This window comes from Mugil cephalus, chromosome 23 (assembly GCF_022458985.1).
Source record: "Mugil cephalus isolate CIBA_MC_2020 chromosome 23, CIBA_Mcephalus_1.1, whole genome shotgun sequence".
Taxonomy (NCBI): Eukaryota; Metazoa; Chordata; class Actinopteri; order Mugiliformes; family Mugilidae; genus Mugil; species Mugil cephalus.
The window spans coordinates 9,101,036-9,122,670 of NC_061792.1; the positions used below are offsets into that span (position 1 = coordinate 9,101,036).

General features: G+C 45.2%; 1 protein-coding gene and 1 long non-coding RNA gene across 2 annotated transcripts in view; one reads left to right on the forward strand and one right to left on the reverse strand.

The window, feature by feature from the left end:
- The window catches only part of LOC125001153, a 35,043-nt gene extending 18,608 nt beyond the window's left edge, over positions 1-16,435 (reverse strand). Inside the window, exon 1 of the long non-coding RNA XR_007111529.1 lies at positions 16,333-16,435. This is a non-coding gene — a long non-coding RNA (uncharacterized LOC125001153). The remainder of the gene's footprint in view (positions 1-16,332) is intronic.
- spry2 (sprouty RTK signaling antagonist 2) lies at positions 16,189-20,954 on the forward strand. The gene is made up of 2 exons (XM_047577036.1): positions 16,189-16,693; positions 18,876-20,954. The coding sequence occupies exon 2, from the start codon at positions 18,924-18,926 to the stop codon at positions 19,995-19,997; it is 1,074 nt and encodes a 357-aa protein (XP_047432992.1). The 5' UTR covers positions 16,189-16,693; positions 18,876-18,923; the 3' UTR covers positions 19,998-20,954.
- Positions 20,955-21,635: the final 681 nt, after the last annotated feature.

Here is a 21,635-nt window from a genome sequence, read left to right on the forward strand (position 1 = left end):
CTCTTTCGGGTCGTGTACCAATGCAACAACCTTGTTCCTGACATTAGGAGAGCTTATGCATTACTGGGATAACTAGGATTTTGAAAAATGATCAGGAAGCGACAGCCTTGCCAGGAGCAGCCCCTGCATACAGTGTGCTGCTAATCAATCCATCAACCTCCTGCTTTCTGTCTGCAAGCCAATCTGCAGCTGCAAGCCTTCTCACACTTCTACCAAACTTAAATAATTCCTCTTCAGGAACCTTTTAATTTTACTCCACTACATTTCAAAGACTGGATCTCTCTCTTTGGTTCAAAGTCAAAATCCAACTCCATACTGTGCCATTATTTATTCACCTTCTGTAGCAAGTTATTGGTTGCGCTGAGAGCTGGGGGTGGATCTGAGTGCATGTGCACGTCACATTGCTGTACGGTACGACAAATGGATTAAATTAGAACAAAAGGTGAAACCTGCAATGTTATGTGGCCCTCGTAAATGCACAAGACACCCACATGGGTTAATGAAGGTGTTGAGTCAAATTGCAGCCTAACAAATCTGATTTTAAAATGAGCCAGTCAAGAGCTTGAGTGGGAGTCTTTGTGTTTACCGTCGTCTGCCTGGACCTTCAGTGTTCAGCCTATGGACAAAAAAATAAATAAAAATCATTTCCAGGTGAGGAGAAGATTTCACAGTCTGCAGCTCAGTCAGTGCAGCTCAGTGACTCTGCAGTTGCCGTTTTCAAAACACAGATTTACATTGCGGGTAGAAAAGGACAAATACTATTCAGTTCACCGAAAGCAGCACAGAGGTTGGTGGTGAGATTCACAGAGATAAAGGAAATTAGATTTTCTGTCTCCTTTTGTAAAGACCTTGCAGCCAGGTCAACCTTTAACAATACCTTCCAGCTCATCCAGGCACCAATCTCCAGTGACCTGGTGGCTCCCATTAGCCTCTTGTGTTTGTGCTACATGGACGGCAGGTGTTCATCAGTGGACGCAGGGTCGCGATGGCGTCTCTTACCAGCTGTTACAATTTTTGTGTTGGCATTCTTTCTGGAATAAGGGTCACCTAAGGGCCCTCTGCATAATGAAATGACCGTAAACACAGAGTAACATAAGCCTGCCTGTAATGAGCGCAGGGATTGCGCAACACTTAAAAGTACATTTTTAGACAAATGATTACGTTCACATGATATGAGGCTTATCTCGGTTGTAAGCCAACATTAGCTGAGCAACTTGCGTGGATTTGATGCGTCTATCTGTGGAGGATTAGCATCTGCTGCACAAGCTCATGGCTACACAACCATCCTCAGAAACCACTGCTACGTTGACCACTGATTGAAAGCAGCGTCCCAGGTATATCATCATGTTCCTCCAGTGACGTGCCACGTTCAGTTTTCAGCCTGGTGCTATTTTGAACAAGTTCAGAGCACGCTACGGTGCTCTCCAGTCACGTGACTACCATGTAGTCGCGTCATTTGCCGTAAGAAAACCACACTTTATTATATCACAATAACATTGCGAATTCAATTAATTGTTTAGCTCCATTTGTCTGGGTTTCTGAAACGGGGACAATTCAAAGACCTGACCATATGGACACTTAAGTATAAGCTGACCTGCCTTGCACCACTGACGCGCTTAATGACTTTTTGTCCAACCACCGTAGAATATTTCAAAGCTGTGACTTTCCCCCATACCAAAGGGTTAACGACACCACTAAAAATACATATATGATGGACTGCTTTACAGCCGAGTGCCTTTCTGAGAATTCAGCTGTGTTGCCATCCAGCCGGACGGACCATTACAATATTAATCCATAACCGGGGGGAATTGTCTCGCTGTCCCGGCCCGACTCTGGACTCTGCAGCCAAGCTCGGCCATTAAACGCCGACCGTTCGAGGCCACTGCTCACAAGTCTGCTCACGTCGAGCCCTGCAGCAGATTGCCCTGCCCGCTCCGACGCCGAGCCACGATTGGCCCACGGCGCATTGGGTATGGCTGAGGCATCATTGACTTCCAGAAAACATTAAGGTCTTTTCTCCGGCCCAGACGGACGGCTACAGACATCTTTTGTGCCGCGAAGAAAGAGAATGGGCAAGGATTTAAAAAGAGAGAGGCAGAGGAGGGAAAGAGAATGACACATCACCAGAGGAAAAACTGGTCTCACTGATAAAGAGCTTTTTTCTTTTTTGAAGGGACATTGGGATTAATATGCACCAGGCATCTTAAACTTTATTCACACTCATGGACAGGAAATCGCATCTTTAACCTGATATGGCCCAGAACGAATAGTTTTGCGAGACAGAGAATAGATGCAGTTGCATTAGGCTAAAAATCAACTTGTCTTTTCCTGTACACGCGCCGCCTCGAAATAAGATCTTGTTCCCTCTGTGACCTAAAATCCCATTTCGTCGCAGCGCGGCTTTGGCAACAACTTAATCTTTTTCTAAACTCAGACGAATTGGGACTACATCCAACAAAGACACAGCACTCCAAAACTTGAGGGTTGTGATTTAAGTGTTGATTCGTGACTGGTTTGGAAATAAAAAAAAATAAAAAAAACACAACTCTTTGTGCCCAAGGACTACTGACGCAGACATTGTTTGAAATCCATCCATCCGTCCACCCATTAGCTTTACCCATTTTATTCTGTGGAGGGTCATATGAGCCTGGAACCTTTCCCAGCTGGCAATGAGCACACCGTTTAAAATCCATTATTGATATTTATGGTTTAAACTTTTACATTAAAAACTATGGAGTCATGAGACTTTTTTTTAATATATTCATGACTGTGAATTACCTGGAAGACTTTTCAGAGTGCTTGGCAGGGTCTAAGTGATGTACCTTATTCTGTGTTACGCCACCCTGCCAAAGTCAGGATGTGCTGGCGGAGGGCTCCACCTCATCCGTCAGCAGCATGGTTGAGACACCGTTAGCCGAATTTAACAAGTGAAGGATAATCATTTTCGCTGTTTTTATTCAGCTACCAGGCCACTGACTTCATGCCGAGCCCAACGTGGGACTCTTTGTATTCTAATTCTCCGAAAACGGATAATCAAAATGCTTATTATCTCAGGTACTGAAGCCATTTCTCAGCCCAAAACAAAGCACTTTGAAACTTCCGCTTCCTTTATTTATGTATTTTTAATGCAAAAGTAATTTCCCATTTCTAGTCAATCAGGCACATCTAAAAGCCTTTTCATTTCCATTTCATAATTAGCTGCTGGAACCGATGTTGAAAGGGCTGCTCAAAAATAATTATGTAATTCTTAATCACATGAGATAGAGACATTATTGATAATTTGCATGAGTGAATTGGCAGCATCGGGCGGGCTGGGGGTTTAGGAGAGGAACTTTGCTTACAATGCTACACACTCGCAGTCAGAGTGTCGGTCTCCATCGCTTAATTGAATTTGGCCCTTGTGTCACCCCCATTTAGAATATGAGCAGTGTTCCTGAAACCGACTGCGGCTCGGCAACGGTGCCACCTCTCTTATATTGTATTCTACTAGAAAAGAGCCTGTTAGAGACTTTCCAATTTTCCTATATCTGCTTTTATTCTGCATGAACCATTCTTGTGCTGCTTGTGGGCTTAAAAGCACAGAAACACAGTGGTTAAACGCTTCTGTCAACGTGCTAACCTGCTCACAGTGAAAGTGGGTGACAGGGGAACTTGATTGGGGTCTACCTAAAACGCGTTCAGTCTACAAATAAACCTATTTTGGTCTGTATGCAGTTAAATCAACAACGCTAAGCTAATATGAAACTGATGTAGTCCAACATCATCTATGTATAGTCATTTTTGAAGGGGCATTGATGCTCAGACTTTAATAATGGTGTCAAACTGCAACATCTGGGGCTAAAATATTAAGCTAATGCAGAGGTGCAAAAAAAGTGCAATTCCTCTGATGGCCACTTGAGGCTCACTCTAAAATGGAGTCAATCTCCACAGTCGTTTGCGATAAAACCTCCAAGTCAATGTGCCAGCAATATCATTTAATAGTCATTTTAACAGAACTAATAAGTATATTCACTTAGGAAAAGCTTTTGTTTCCATTCTTTGCAAGGAAGGATGTTCACATGTGAACACCAGCATATGCTAATTAGTGCCACCCACAACGTGCAACCAAGTCTGATGAGACTGTGGTTAAACGCTTTTGTCAACATGCTAACCTGCTCACAGTGAAAGTGGGCGACAGGGTAACTTGATTGGGATCTACCTAAAACGCGTTCACAGTCTACAAATAAACCTCTTTTGGTCTCTTTCAATAATTTCATGACATCTGTACTAAGTTAAAACAATGCTTAAGCTAATAAGACACTGATGTAGTCCAACATCATCTGTGTATAGTCATTTTTTTAATTTTGACTTTAATGATGGTGTCTATGTCAAACTGCAACACCTGGGGCTAAAATATTAAGCTAATGCAGAGGTGCAAAAAAGTGCAATTCCTCCGATGGCCACTTGAGGCTCACTCTAAGATGGAGTCAATCTTCACAGTTGTTTGCATTAAAACCTCCAAGTCAACAGCACAAATACATATAGGCACAATTTAGGAAATGCTTGAGTTCATATTCTGCACCACGTCAATGTGCCAGCAATATAATTTAATAGTCTTAACACAACTAATAAGCATATTCACTTAGGAAAAGCTTTTGTTTTCATTCTTTGCAAGGAAGGATGTTCACATGTGAACACCAGCATATGCTAATTACTGCCACCCACAACGTGCAACCAAGTCTGATGAGACTGTGGTTTAGATTTGCAGATATGTGCTCGTGACTACACACCATTCAGAAATCAATTTAGGCATCAAACTCAATCCAGTCAGCAGTCTGACAGCCACCGTGGTTCAGACTGACATGCATGGAGCCAAAGTGCTACAGAGTCTCTGTGAATCTTATGTGACATAAACTGAACATTCGCGAACGGAAGAATGGCTCGATTCAAAGAGCACTCAGCAAAACGAAAGATACTGTACATCTTCAGCTTTTCAGCACTTTGAGGCCGAGCACAATTACGGGACCTGTGTGAAAACCCGGTGCGTCCGCTGCATTGTGCAGAAAGCCATGTCAAGGAAAAAGTGGCGTGCGCACACTCACCAGAACGCGCCACGAGAAAGTGCCATGAGAAAAGCACTTAACCCCCAACAGACAGTGGAGCAGGATCTAGGTGAATATCTATAAAGCCGTGACTCATGCAGCTTTTGCCTCCACAGGCTGGTTCCCCAAAATAAGATTCTGCTCCAACTTGCCTGGTAACAATTACCTTAGAGAAACTATGTTCTTCTGCGCTGGTGTTTTTATTGATTTAAAAGCAGCAAATATTTTTTGCACAGTTTAAGTTCTCCATCATTCTAGGTTATTCTAACCACATCCTTTCTGTTTTAAGGCTGGACTTGGTCGTTTTTGATACGGTGGAATTATTATTTACTGTCATAGTCTTAAATTTGGTCCTGCTTTTAAATTAGATCTGCCTTTGAGGACGTTCGCCGGAGCATGATTTAAAACTAAAATCCCGCAATATTTCGTGATCTTCGTGATCAAGTACTGAAGCCTGCACTGCAAGCGGCAACAGGCCCGACTCTCTGCTGCTTTATTTGCTCTTAGAAAGTTTTATTGAAAGAGTATATTTCACAACACTCTTTCACATTTAATGACCTGGCAAATGTCTTGCCCTCCTCAGATGAGGCGAATAAGAATAAAGTTTTGCAGCAGGCAACCTGGCACGAGTATTTTTCTTATTCCCAGTCCTGCCTGCCCATCTCAAGAGCCTTCATTTACCAGCTGGCCTCTATCCAAATGGCTCAGTGGCACTGAGGTGTCCGTAGCGATGCCCGAGGGAAAATATCTATTATCCTCCACCCCGGCCCCCCCTCCATGCCTTGTTTTTCTTGCCTGGCAGAGGAATAACCGCTCAACGATCCAGGGCTTTCACCTCTACTCTGATAAAGGTTATCTTCGCAATTTAGTGCTGGCGATATCGCATTATGGAGAGAGTTATGAGGCGGAAATCAAATTTTGCTCCCAGTGACTCCGGGGAGAGGGAGGAAGAAAGGTGTATGGGACTGCACAGTAATGATATGGTGGAAAAAGAGAGTGCACGGAAAGAGCTGTGTGTGCATGAGTGTCTGTTTACATGTCTGTTTCATACATTTAGATGGCAATATAACCGTAGTGGATGGTGTTGGGATTTTTTTTTCTAAAATTGCCTCTTCCGTACTGCAGGCTGTTATATGAAAGTTTTTCCTCGGTGTTTAGTTTCAGCAAAGCAGCTTGACGGACAAGTTGAGTCCTGGTAATGGGCCTCCGAAGAGCCGACTGAGATTTGCAGGTTGTAACTGATGCAGCAACCAGAGAGCTAGTTAGTATGTTTTCTTTTTTTTTTTCCCAGAATTCTATATTTCAGATGCATGAGCCTTCAAGGTGGCAAACCTTGAGGCGTCGGATAAAACATTTGAGGAAAACTGCCCGTATAAAAAATTAGAGTGCAAGGACGTCGCATGTTCTGGGGATCCATGACTACATATGTACGGACGAAGGTCTGATAAGTCAACTACAACATCCCATCTTGACAAACTACTTGACAAAGGATGACCAAGATACACCCAGTGCTCGCATCAACATCTTTTCTGACTGAACAAAAATGTTGTTTCAAGCCTTTCAACAATCATCGACTCCTTTAATGTCTCCAACATCCAACAAGAAATTCACTAACCAAGCCGTTCTGTTTTGCCGTTGCGTAACTCGTCCTTCCTGGGAACTCTTCGTCCCACGTGGAGCAAACATGCACATAAATATATTCATTACCAACCAGAGAGAAACATTAGCCGTTATGTTTACGTGGCTCATCAGGTTCATACCAATTCTGCTCCAATTTAGGTGAGTCACCGTCTTTTTGCTTGAGATATTATTCTGATTCATAGTGGAACACTGATGCTCATGAATGCAGCAAAAAACGCCTTTGATATCTGAACAAATGCTGATGAAAGTGCTTGGAAATCAAAACTAAACGCTTCCAACTTCAGAACTGGCCTCAGGATCGATTTAGACGACTTATTTTCTTCAACATCGGCGCGATCCAGCGATGAATTCAAATTCAGCTGCGGTGTCGAACTTTTAAAACCGTTGCCCTTGTGGACCGATTCAGCAGCGTCCGCGCACTCGGCGCTGCTCAGACGGCATTCGCCGAGTGAAGCTGATAACTCTGTGTGGAGTGACACCTCCTTCCCCTGAACAGGAAATTAGAGAAACACATTACGATCAGGGCAACCGAGACAACTTACAAAGCGCGCCATCCCATCACACCTCCTGTATTTGTCAGATGCATTATCACATTATTATATTCACAGTTTACTCAACTCCCTGGAGAGCAAAGAAATATGCCGTCGCAAGGCTGCTTCTGCCAAAAAGGTTGCCATGACAATGAGATTTCACTCTTTTTTTTCCCCCCTTTAGTTTGACTGTATTCGTCTCTCTCGTATGTCTATTATTAAAATATTACAACCGTAACACATTTGCCCAAGGATATCATTTCATCTGCTGCTATATATTTCAAGGAACACTCTTCCTGTTTATGAAATGGAATTATAGGGAAAGAGGGCAACATTTTGTACCTCTAAGGTAGTCGGCTGAAAGCTCGATTCCCGCAGCATATTGGTTATGTGATGTCGGCTCTCTCACTGTTGGGGACACAAATTCGTTTTCAGCAGAGCTGCGGAAAGTTTTTATATCACGTTTAATGCAAGCGCACAGCGCGGAGTCATGTGAGGACGCCGTTAAAAACGGGGAGGGAGCGACGGAGGGAGGACAGAACGGCTTCCGCTGTGTCAAAGTCTCAAACGCATGTCAGGCAAAGAGGGAAACCGTTGATGTCGTGTTACTTTGTGTCACATCCTCTGTCTATAAAAGTGCAGGTGAGAGCTGAACCAGGATGACGCCGAGTGATCTAAACTCAGAGCACATCTGAGGTGGTCTGGGATGCATTTGACTGCATGGACACGCCATGTGTCCTGGGTCACATTAAATACCATCTCAGAAACACAGAAAACCCCATTTCACCAACTCGATGGTGTCAAAGTCAGCATGCAATTCCACAAATGACCTCAAGAGTGGCTCCAAAAGTGAGCCCTGCGGACCTCCGTATTAAAATTTCCCCAATTCACCTTTTCATATTATATCAAGACTTAAAGCTACACGTAAATATGGGCGTGGCTACTTCCAGTGACAGATGTCTACCTACCTAGACGTCACTCACTCACCTCCAGACCACTAGAACGCACCTTTTTAGCCATGAGTTCGGTTTAGTCAGGCACAGCCAAAACGTCGACAGCAACATAGACCTTCAAAACCGCACTTAAGGGAAGTCGATGGATGCCGTCATGCATGACGTGCTTATGAACTCTTTCTCCACTTTTTACCATCAATGAGTCACAGTTTGATATACTGCAGTGCTTAAATAACAAAACTATGTCCTTGTACTCAGTGAGATACATCAGAAATATGCCTAACACGGGCCCAAACAAATCATTATTTGACTGAAAAAAAAATCACATTATTTAAGTAGAGCTACATAAGTTCCGAAAGGAAGTAAAATATAGACTAGGCTGAGTGATTCCTACTAGGCTTTTAATGTCCACATTGAGATAAAAAGCTGTTTTCCTCTTTTTAGATCAAGCCCTGTGCAAGTGCATTTGCATGATACGCACACAAAGTGTACGCCAGCGTGCGTACCTGTGCATTAGTGCCCATGTGTGCACCTGCCTGCATGGCTTAGATGTACAAACATATACACCTCCTTTAGTGAGTCAACTTTCAGTCAATAATCACAGAGGCAGACATAAAAGTGTCTCGTTGTCTGTGGCCGTCGTCACCCTCAGCACACGCAGTCGCAGATTCATTTAATATATCGCAACAGTGACCCCAGCTGGACAGCCGAAGCCCTGACACATGATGCCGTGCTGTTTGGGTTTGCTTGCTGCCTGTCTGCACCTCCCACAGCGGACACACCTCTAACCCTTTCCATCATTTCACACAGAGAGAGAGAGAGAGAAGAACTACATCCAGAGGCTTTTTGTTCTGGCACAACATCACACAATCACAGGATGGAGGATTGGATAGATCATTTCAGTGTCAGAGAGAGCATCTGCACCGTCTCTGGCTGGTTTTATTCAGACTCTGGCAGTTATTTTCTTCCTTTCTCCAGGACAGCTGGTTGAGTTGAGTTTGCTCCCACTTGAGTCATTTCATGGGAGTAATGTCCAAAGTCTTAAAATGTGTTGGATGAATGCAATATGTGTGTAACTCTGCAGAGCTGTGCAACTGAAACGTCTTGGTTTCACGCCGTTGAACAGAATCGCATACGGTCAAGCTGAATGCAGTGCAGATTCCTCTTTTCAAATGAGCGTGCGTGTTACATATTTAACACAGTATTTTAAAAAGATAGGTCGCTTTCGCTGACCTCTCATCCATAGCAGCTAATGAGCTCAATACATAAGACCGTACACAGCAGTACATGAAGCCGGTGTGGAGGTCAATACGATCAGACAATCAATCGAAGAGAAAAGAGGCACGTATCTATGCTACAGTATGTGCCCGAGGCAGGTTACGTAATTTTTAATCCTGCTGAAGCGAAGCTCGTCGTACTAGCGCCGACTGCAACGGAAGAACAATAGATAATTAAACATCTGCATGAGAAACGACCCGTTTTCAGGTTTTCTCTAACGCAAAAGTAATTCAGTCTTAACCATCAGCACATCTGGTTATGTTGCAATCAGGAAGTGCCACTGGCTGATTCTGCAGACGCTTAGTGGCATTGGTAAACGGGGTAGAAACAGGGTTACGGAGACATTCTGCCGCTCCTATCAAAGCATCAGTTACTTTCATGTCTGCAGAAACGGAGCAAGGCAACATGTAGTGGGTTTAGTCACTCCATATTGATATAAATCTGACTGCATTTGATCCACCTCCACAATATTTCTGTATTCCCTACCCTGCAATACTTCTACCTATTTGAGGCAGCAAATAAAAAGATTGCGTTGGACCAATAAAAACATGTCGTTCGTATGCATTTATAGGAAGCTCACAAACGCCGAGACCTTAAACAAGTATAAAATGCACCTTATTAAATTAGTTGTAGCTTGTTCGGATAATCAATAGCCAGGTTCTCGACGCCCACACAACAGCACAGCTAGCTGAGCCTCACTCAGTAACCATATCACGACTGGTAGCGCCAACAGCAACTATTCTGTGATTCCCTTTTCTCCTCTCCGACGCTGCTGCTGCTGCCCCGACCAAGCAGGCTAGAAGGGTCCGCTGAGACTCTTCAGCGTAGCCTCTGTGTGCTGCATGTATTCTCTGTATTGCAATGAAAAGGGGAGTCAGCACAGAAGTCAACAAGACTTGGAACGGATTCAGAATTCAAAGAACTCCATAGCGCTGCGTTATTCGTTTAAGCGCATGGGGTGAAACGCGGAATAAAAAGTAGTGGATGCAAAGACTGAGGATATAAAGACGTGGACTTGTTCTTGAAAACTTTACCAATTGTGTGCTTAAAGTTACAAAAGATATTTATTCGCCAACTTGAATGGAGAATGTCTTAAGATGTGACAATCCCATTTCTGTAGATTTTAGTTTTGACGTGTGAAGTAATAACAATGAAAAATACACTTTATGTTATATAGGTCATTCCTCCAGAGTCAGCCACAATATCTCAAGCTCTTGATCTGAGCCTTTCAGATTTTATTCTGCTGCTGCAGGCAACGGTTTTTCTAGCATCTAGTCCAACTTTAAACTAAAGCACTATCAGCCAATTAATCGTCGAGGCAGCGCTGTGCGAGGCCGAACCAGAAAGCTAAGAGCAAAGCGGCTCAACAAGCCACGACACAAGTTATACCATCCACGCAACACTCCAAAGCTGGAGATCTGAATGAATCTGAATATGCCGCTTCCTTTGTTGTTCCTTTCTACGTTACAACTCTCCAAAGCTGCGTTAGATAACTTTCTGCATACAGTACCGGATCGTACCGTCTATGCCAGTGACGGCCAACCTTTTTGTGTCCCGACCCTGAAAAACGAAACAATGGCTCCCTCGCTGGTTGCGTTTGGGGGTTTAAGACATTTCAGATCAAGAAAGTCGAGACCCCCCGCAATGGTTCTATGCACAGCCTACGTCAAAGCCTTGAGCGGCCAATGACGTCAGCATGGTGTCTGAAACTCTGTACTGAATGTCTCTGTGGGATATTACAATTAGACCATTGTGGATAATGTTGGGGCTTATAAACATTGATTGTTCCTTTTACCAAAAACTATGACCCAAACGATAGACTGCCTTTAAGTAGATGTGTGGGATGTATGAAATGCTGTGGCCCATTTCTAACCAGGACTTAGGATACAGACTCCCTACAGGGTACCTACGGTATAGATGTAATGCAGAGGCGCAGCTTTGTTCAGCTCAATAATCCACCATTTACTCCGATGTCATCTTTATTTTCCTGCACTGCACCAATTTCAGACATCATCAACCATCCATGTTTATTAGCCGCAACACGGTCAACCACTCAGTCCTCCACCTTAGACTGTCAGTAGGGTTATTGCTAAAGAATAGACAAGATAAACCATATTCATGTTAAAATATTTTAATAATTATAAAAAAAATATATAGTGGATACAAGACAAAAAGAACAAGGTTTAGGGTTTTGAGGGGGCGGGGTCAACTACTCATACGGCAACGTCACAAACACTTAAAAGGAATCATGGTGTTTATGCGTTTCTATCGATGACAACAGTCAATTTCAACAACTGGACAAATATTTTCATTGTGCATTCAACTAAACGTCGTTTTTTCCTCAGTTCATTGGATTTTTTTGTCAGTTTTTCAGCGACACGTTGTCGCACGTTTTCTGTACGCTCGTGGCGGCGTGAGCGCGAGCTGCGTGCGCGCGTGCGCGTGTCTGGTTAAAAAAAAAAAAGAAAGAAAAATTCCGTCGAGTAAATAAGCTCAGTAACAAATACCTAATTGGTTTCTTTAATAAAATTACACGTTATAGATCTGTTCTATAGAAAGGGTAAACTATTTAAGCTTAAATAGCTTCTGTTGTGACCTGGCTCTATAGAGAAAATAAAATTAACTTGACCTCCAAGGGGGTGCAAATGAAAACGCTCAATCTCGTTTGCAACAAATTAAACCAAGCAATAAAGTCTTGACCAACATGTGGAGTCAATTAGTCACAAAAAAAAAACCCGCGGGCTAATTGCACAGGGGCAGCTGCAACAGGCACTAATTGATATAATGGTAATTAGGAGTAAATATGTACTTAGTAAAACTAAGCCAAAGAAACACAATTCCAACACCGAGCAACTGAATAAGCATGTAGAGAAAAAAAAATGATGACCCGCTTTAAAAAAAAAAAAAAAAAAGCTGGCATCAGCATCAGTGCATTCAACCAATACAATATAAATAAACGCCAGAAATAAATTTTGCTTTCCGGCGTCACAACAATAAATTATATCTTACCTGTGCCGTGTCCTGATCATCAAATGTGCTGAACTCTTCTGGAATGATTAATTACTTACACCTGTGCGCACTAATTCTTATTCTTTTTTTTTCTTTTTTTTAAGAAAAGAATAAGACGCAACACCGCCATCTAGTGTCTTGGAGTTGAGCGAGTTATTAATGACCACAGCTGTCTCGGTAAAGGCAGAGGCCATGTATATACATAGCTCCCAACTTCCTGCCTTTGCTTTCTTGACTTTATTTGGAGACGTTAACTCGATTCTACCGGCTATATTCATTCCCAAAGTGTAAAATCATAACTCTAATATGCCTTAGCTTATACCTCAGCAGAAAAATGTTATTATGATGCAAAAACTGTCTAAGGTGAGAGATGAGGAGAGAGATGAGGAGAGTCCGTCCATTTACGAAGCCGTTTAAAACGTTTTTACGGCGTCCGCTTTACAACCCAGACACAGCTCATCTCCTGCAGCATTGCGGGGGTTTAGGTTTCATTTAAGTTTTCACCCTCTTCTCCCTCTCTTTTATTAATGTGCACAGCATTATGCCGGGCTCAGCGGGCATTTCGGCATTCCGAAAAAAAAAAAAAAAAACGAAAAGAAAGGCCGCTGCTTGTGGCGCTGGACACAAACTTTTGGAACTACCCTCATTAAACACTCCATTTCCAAACCACGCTGGCTCCACATTAAACGGACATTTGTCACGCTCGAGTCAGTGGCCTGAGTGTTTGTGACGGATGTTAAGGCCTCCGACGCCGGAACACGAGCACAATTCAATTAAGAGGACTTTTAAGGGGGTTTAGGGCGGACCAGAGCAACTGGGCAAAATGTAATTGAATGTTGCTGGAGATCATTTTCACTTTTTTTTTTTTTTCCTGAGCTGAGGTACAGTAATATAACAGTCCATAGGCATCATCTGTTCTCATCCACACCCGACTGCACCGGATCCCCAGGGGAAGCGTTGGTGTAGCCGAGGCAGGGAAGGGAAATGAGGGGTGTCTGCCCAGCTGAGTGCAAGCTGGAAAAAAAAAACCCACCCAGGTGTTTCCATAATCAGCAAGGTGCTAGCGTGAGCGTGAAATAAGAGCAAAACCAGTCATCAGCCCAAATCTCCACCCTTCGGCGCCGCCCGCTGAGGATACCTCCCAGATTCGTCGCCGTTGCATGATCGCACAATTTTGTTGACGCGGAAATCTCGCAGGAAGGCGAGCGGGCGGCTGAACCCGAAACTCTCGGGGGCGAGAAAAGGGAAGGTCACGCACAACTTTATTTGGCTTTCGTCGACGACGGCTTTTCCCAGAAATCAAGAGAGATCGTGTGCGGCGCCGTGCTTTCTATCAACTGCTCCCTAACGCGTTTATTTATGTGTGCAGGAGTCCTGTTATAACCGAGAACAGCGCAGCTAAAAGGCCGGAAACACAAACCGTTCGAAGGAGGAGGGAAGGCCCGAGAGCTCGCCGACCCGCGTCCCGAGTTAATTCGCCAAGACGCACTCCGAGCTGATTAAAATGACCTCTCCCCGCAGCGCGCTGCTCACAATGTCATAATTATCCTGTCTGGAAATGATCAGACTCTTTATTACTAAAACAGCGGAGAGAGAAGACTGAGCACCAGTGTTTTTATTGAAGCTTTGCCGTTTCGCCTGGGCTCGCCGAACAAAGGCTAATTGGTCTTTTTATTTTTTTGGGGGGGCTCCAAAGTGCTTCGTAGCTGGGTTGCAGTTCATTTGGATGATGTGCATTGCTTGGCTTTTTAATAGAGTATAATGGCAGGCCACACCAGCTTCCAAAGCAGATTTCCATATCTTTGTGTTTTAAGTTCACGTCCTCTCTTGCGCTTTCCAGCACGTGCTCATGCATAAGTAATGAATTTCCCAGATGATTGTAATACACGTTTAAACTGATGCACCGTCCTGTCTAGTCCCTGCTGGTAGTGGCCTGAAGTGTCCGCGGAACTCCACACGGGGGCGCTGCCGCACAACTAGTAGCGGTTTGCCCATTTGTTGCATCAATTCTCACTGATTGGTTTTCACTTTCGCAACCTAGCAGCCTGGAAAAGACAAAATCAAAAAAAAAAAAAAAAAAAGATTTAAAGTGAGGAATTTCTCCAGGGATGTGCAGTTTATCTCACTGCCCTGGAAATCAATATGCAAACCTAAAGAAAACCATCTTTTTCTTCATGACATCCACCTGATACTGCAGTCCTTTGTCTTGATGTCAGTCACTTTCATCAAACTTTAAGTCACAAAAATTAAGCTAAATATAAAAAAAAATGGCAAAGTAAAAGAAAATGAGTGTCACTGGCAAACAAAGTCACAATTTCAGAATAAAAGCACACATTATGAATAGACACTTTTATTATTAATGTATTATTCATATTTTTATGGATGCATTAACATAGAGAAGGAACATTTCAGCGAGCAGAAGCTGCAGAGGTGGAGTTAATTCTATTCATATGCTGGTGTGTAGCTGTCATTTGACTGCACAAGCACCACTAGAAGCAACGTAAAGTGGAAGCGTTATGGTGCCTTCAAATGGGGTTGTGTTTATCGAACGCCCCCACTTGTGGTATTTGCAACCGGGGTTCATGACTTGTAGTGTGTTCGCTGACGTTTTTCTGAAATAATGGAGGGCTCGCTTCGTCAGTGGCTGCGAACGTACTGTAAATCAGTCGAGTTTCTTTCTCGACGATATCCACATCAGATGCAGCCTTTCATTAAGCCTTTGCACATTTCTCCACGCCAAGATTTTTAAGTACGGATTCCTAACGTCGCAAGCTACCTTCAGATGGGGTTGTGCTCAACGTGCTCGTGAGAGGAGTCACCGGAGACTTGCAAGCTCAGAGGTGGAAACTGTCAGCTCAAAGTCTGCAAAAGCCAACAGAAGTTACTTATTCTGTGGGATATTACTTCATGTAATGTCATTTAGTCAAGGTTTTTGGTGTAATCTACGAATATAGTTGAGGAAAATGCTGATATGCCTGTTACAACTAACAACGTTGGTGACTTCTAGAGGCAATAAAAGTCTATTATTCTGTATATTTCAATATAATTAATTTATATATTTGACAGGTGACTTTGTACATGACCATGAAGTTCCTGCCATAAGAGCTGGGCTTTGCTCAAAGTATTTTTCTATAGAAATATGCAATAATACAGTATGGAGTTTTTATAATTAACGTCCTATATGCTTTACACGTGCACGTAGGGGGAGGTAATTTGGCGACAGCCCCTTAATGGGACATTAGTAAACAGGTAATAAAGACACTTTTACTACTTATAAACAATGTCGTTTGAAAGAAAATAAGAAATAATAGTAAATGCAGTGCAAGTTTAAAACATGTAGTTTACTATGTGTGGATATCATATTTTTAAAAGGATTAAAAGCAGCTTGTCTGTATCCCCAAACTTCTCTTTTTGTTTGAACTGCAACTACGAGGGTAGCAGCTGAAGAGAAAAAAAAACAAACAAATTAAAAAAAAAGAATAAGAAAGAAAAGAAAAAACGGGTCACTGGTGATAAGAAATTCAAGCCTTGTCGGAGGCCAGCAACTCATATTTCCAGCGGCGGTATAATTGATCCGACTGGGTGTGAATGGCTGCTCTCTGGCAGCCAATGGCCGAGCACCGGATGCGAGATATCCGCTGCAACAACAAGCGCTCTGTCCCCCCCCCCTTCAGCTTGACGCCATTTACAGCCCAAATCCCGACCTCCTCTCCGGAAAGAGAGAAAAAAAACACACACACACACACGCGCGCGAGAGAGAGAGAGAGAGAGAGAGAGAAAAAAAAAGTACTTGCAGCCCCTCGAAGCCTTTCGGATAAAAACGCACCGAATGAAAACTACCTGGAGTTTTTGCCTCTCGCTTTTCTTCTTCTTCTTCTTCTTCTCCGCGTCTACGCATCTAGCGGTGATTTGAGATTTTTTTTTCGCGTGCTTTGACGCCTCGTGCTCTTGCGCAAAACATGGGATTTACGTCTTAGCGCAGCTTTTTTTTTCTTCTTCTTCTTCTTCTTCTTCTCGCTTCTCCTTCGCGGAAAAACGCGCTCCGGCGGCTGGAAACTTTCCTCAATGGATTTAACCGACGGCTTTCCCGACTGAAGAAGTGCTCCCGTAGGGGAGTAAACTCGCCCCCCCCCCCCCAAAAAATAAAAAAACTTGGATTTACTTTGACCTAAACGGTGGGGGCTAAAGTGTTGAAAGCACGGTAAGTGCCACCTTTTACTGCGAGGAGTCGTTTAAGTACAAAAAAAAGAAAAAAAATGTTTCTTAGCTAAAGTGTAACTTTTATTTCATTTTTTTTCTATTTTTTGCAACTTTTTCTTTTAAGTATCATTCATATAATACATTTTATTCTGCTTCTATTTTTATGTATGTGTTATATTTGAGGGGGGAAAGGTGCATTTTTCCTACTATTCGGACACATGTTTTTGCTTCACCCTAAAATTAGCCGGTACCCTGATTTAGGCTTAATTGCTCGTTTCGCGTCCTGCTTTATTAGGAAGTAGCCGTGTCCAAGTTGGCACATGTGTTTGCGCTCATACGAGCCGTTTCCTCCCGTCGCTTCTGAACTTTTGACACGTTATTTTTCCCCCCCCTCGCTCGTGGATTTATTTACAATTTGCATCTATTACACACACACACACGGTGGAAAGCAGTCGGCTGCATTTCAGTCATGACTCACGGGCTTCCTCCGTATAACTCATCAGATTTTTTTTTTTTTTTTTTTTTAATGTGCAGTCTCTCATCTGTCATTATTAAGAGCTACAGACATCAGCTTGGCTCTCCCACCCACTGTGGCCAACATGGCTTGCACACGGGGCCCTGTAAGTAGACGAGGGGCCTGCACCCCCCCCCACCCCTCTAATAGGCTGAAAACTCAAGTGTCCCTACAAACCCTCTATTTGGTGGGAAATAATAATAATAATAATAAATAAAAAAAAGATTCATAAATCTAAAGTGTATCCTCGTGGATGCTCAGTCGCTCCGTTCGCCCACCGCCCTCGAACGCACCGCTCGCGCTTTACACGGTCCCCCTTTCATGCTCCCAGACTTTTATCTTGTCACTCATCTTCTTTTTTCAGCTGCGCAACAATGTGAGATGTGTTAGAATGGGGAAGGTTGCTGCGGGCCATTTGTCATGCAACAAACAAAAGGCCCTTCCTGTATTGTCATTGAAAGGGGGACGGGGGGACGGGGGGGTGGGGGGCTCGGTCTCCCCCCTCTGAGAAGGCATCTGAAAGCTAATTAGCACAAGGGAGGAGAATTAAGGCCACTACTGTCAGGTTCCTCGATAAGTCGGGGTGGGGAGGGCGACAAACTTCCACTTTCCATTCACTGAATCGGTGCAATCAGTTCCTTCTTTTTTTTTCTTGCACATGCTTCAGCTTTTCCCATGTCTCGGGTTATCTGTTCGGCCCGTATCAGCCCTCAGCAAAGCGCCCTAAAACCCCTGAACTTTGACCGGCGAGCGCCAAACGTCGACCCCGTCGAGATATTTGGGCGCAGGAAGCCGTAAACGCGCATTTACTACGGCCGACGCGCCCGTATCTGCCCTTCCAGTCCACGCTCGCGTCCGGCTGGCCCCGGTTTTTAGGCGACGGCCGACCGGCGATCGCTTTGGATCATTTGGCGCATTTTGACGTCTGCAAAATGGCAGGCGAGAGGGGGGAAGCGTGTTTCGACGGCTTGGCTTAAAAACCTGAAATGAACTGAGCTGTTGCGTAAAGTGAAGCGTGAATGAATCATGTGATAAAATGAGTGAAAATAGAGATAATACCACCAGGTCTAAAACCTATAGACGCTTAAAAAAAGAAGTTGAAAACTGAGTTAAGTGCTTCTTAAAGGGCCTTGACAGATGACAGGAAGTGAAGGAGAGAGTGGCAGCGAAGGCCTCTGGCTGCTCTGCTTCGCGTTCACGCCTGAGCTTTGAGCAGCTTCGCCAAAACGATAACCTAACCCGAGAGGACGAGGAACGATCTCGAAGACGCGCGAGGTCGCAGGCGCCGGCGGACGAGAGGCTTCAGATGCGGCAGGAAGGACGCGTCTCGAGCGTTCAGAGTGGATGTGGGGCCGTCTGCAGCTTCGAGCAAACAAAACGTTGGTCATCCTGTTTTTTTGATCTGCGATGAAAAAAAAAAAAAAACTGCACAAACTCGTTCCTGAGCAGGAGGAAGTCTCCTTCCACGGGGGCCGCCGGCGGCCTGTGGCTCCCGAACGTTAGGTCAACTGTGTAATCAAACGCGTCCTTCTCCCTCTCCAACACGGATGTGTTTGTTTGGCTTATTTCCATAGCGCCGCTAGTACAGACGTCTGTTAACGATTTGCATGGCGGGTCATTTGCATGGCTTGTCGCATGCAGGTATAAACCGGCTCTTTCTTTCCCGCAGGACTTCAGATGTGTCCCTTGCCGGCCAGAGTGACCCTTCAGTCCCGAGATGGATTCCAGAAGTCAGAGCGACAGCGACGGGGGAGGAGGGCGCCACGGGCGGTCGCCGTCATCGACTGGCTCGTCGGGAGCGCCGCGTGACGAAGGGAGGCCGCAACCGCCGACCGGCGACGATCCTCAAGATCCTGGGCTGGACAACGGGGAGCCGGCCCATACGCCACCGGTGCTGTCCCTGGATCAGATCAGGATAACCGTGTGCAGCAATGAGTACACGGAAGGCCCCACGGTGGCCCAGAGGTCTCCGGCCGCGCAGCACAGGCAGCAGAAGGGCGACCCGGTTACGTCACCGGGCTCGAGGACCAGTGGGCAGGAGACTCAGGAGGAGAGGCCTAACAACCTCCGCAACCTGCACTCGTCGCCACACCGCGCCAACGCAAACGCCTCCGTCTCCTCCGGGGAGGGCGCGCCGCGGTCCTCCAGCGCCGAGGGCTCCCAGAGCAGCGTCAGGACCAGCGTGGGCAGCGCCTCCTCGGGCCAGCGGCTCCTCAGCAGCCTGGCGGGCGGCGAGCAGATAATCAGGACGCAGCCGCCGAAGCGCTCGGAGGAGAGCTCGGAGGAGCTGAAGCCCCTGAACAGCGGGGGGGACGCCAGGACGGTGCAGCCCGTGCCGGGCAGCGCCGCCTCGTCCGAGGGAGGCGGCAGCGGCGGCGGCGGCGGGATACACTCCAGCAAGTGCGAGGACTGCGGCCGGTGCCAGTGCCCCGGCTGCAGCCGGCCCCGGGTGCTCCCCTCCTGCTGGATGTGCGGCCGCCGGTGCGTGTGCTCGGCCCAGAGCGCCGTGGAGTACGGGACGTGCGTGTGCTGCGTCAAGGGGCTCTTCTACCACTGCTCCAGCGACGACGAGGACACGTGCGCCGACAAGCCCTTCTCGTGCACGCAGTCGCACTGCTGCGTGCGCTGGACCACCGTGACGCTCCTCTCCCTGCTCTTCCCCTGCCTCCTGTGCTACCTCCCGGCGAAGGGGTGCGTGGCCGCGTGCCAGAGCTGCTACGACCGGGCCACGCGGCCCGGGTGCCGGTGCAAGAACCCGGAGCGGCGCGGGGACGACGGGAAGCCGACGTAGGCGGCGTTACGAAAGGCCGGAACCCCCGACTGAACTCGCACACGTGCGGCTGTGTAACCGGAGAGGCTTAACAATGCTGTCACGCTTGAGTTTTTGTATCTTTGCGCCGGTTGACGAAAAACGTTTCTACTAAAGGCACCCGAGGTGCATCCGCTCGCCCTAACATTACGCTTCTCCTGAAAGGTAAAACCAAAATAAGCGCTCCACGTGTTTAAAGTATGAAGACAACTACTGTTTTGTCCCGGAGGTTAAAAAATAAATAAATAAATAAATAAATAAACCCCTCAAGTGCCCTGATACACGGCCGCACGAGTCCAGACGGGACGGCCTCGTTTTTTTAACATTTAATACAACTTATACGCTAAGAGCAGACTCCTCTTACTAACTGTATGTAAAGTAGTAAATGCAAAGGGTATGTACATTAGGAAAATAAGTCGGGACAGATGTTTATTTTTGTACATATAATAATACTTCGACTGTGAAAACGTTTTCCGCCGCGCCAGAGGCACCTTGGTGAATCCACGTTCGTGTTACGAATCTGCAGTTCCTCCACACGATGTTTTGTTTTTTTTTACATCCACTGGAATGTGCATCAATCATTTCTATGTCATTTACAAAGGAAAGATCTTCTCCCTTCTGCTTGTAAATTGTACAGTGACCTTATATGAGAAATTTATTTTCTAATTCCAACATTGCTTAGTGTAAAGTTTTGAAAAAAAAAACAAAAAATCTATATTTATTTGAAGGTTTTATTATTTTATAATGAAAGATATTTATTTTGAGAAAGCATCGTCGGCTGCGTTCCCTCTGGGCTGTTGTGTGTTTTTTTTTTTTTTTTCCCGTAGGCCCTGCGGACCGGGGGACGACCTGTGGGAGTGTCAAAGCTGGATGAATAGTTCACTATGGATTAGAAGACGAATATATTAACGTTTGGAATTAAACAACCTTGAAGTCTGACGCGTTTCTCCTGTCTTTCATTGTGGAAACACAAAAAAAAAAGGCAATAAGGTGTTGTTTACGAGTGATTAATAAGAGATCGTTTAAGGCCCTTCTTCACAGATCGTCTGCAGGATATCTGGAGCGACACTGTTGTTTACAGAGGTCAAGAAGAGGAAACAAGAGCGCATTAATGTTCTCCTCTGGCACTCCTTAAAAACATCTGGCTCCGGCGAGGCCATGCGCACAGGAATGTTATTGTCGCCTCTTATGTTTTTTTTTTCTCTCATCTTATAAATCAAGCTCTCCACCTGTGTTTTCGCAAATATGCGCTCGCGTAAGCCTGCTATTACACTCTGGCCTGGCTTCAGGTTCGTTTCATACCTCAGGATCCTGCAAGCCCTTTTTTTTTTTTTTTCCATCCTCCTCTCTTTTTTTTTTTTTTTTTTTTTTAATCAAAGGTTTGTTCAGGAATTCCTTGGGTTTTGAATGTCCCTGCAGGCGAAACATAAGCCTGAAACATAAAGCCCCTGACACTCGCTGACAGCGTGCGGACGTGTTTGCGGCGCGGTATGCGTTTCGGGGCCGTGATTGACGCGCCGAGGCCCAACCTGCGCTCACATGTTTGTTATTCATCCCCCCAGCCTTTGACTGACGAAAAAAGGGGTGGGTTGTTTTACATAATTATCAACTTTCACCTAT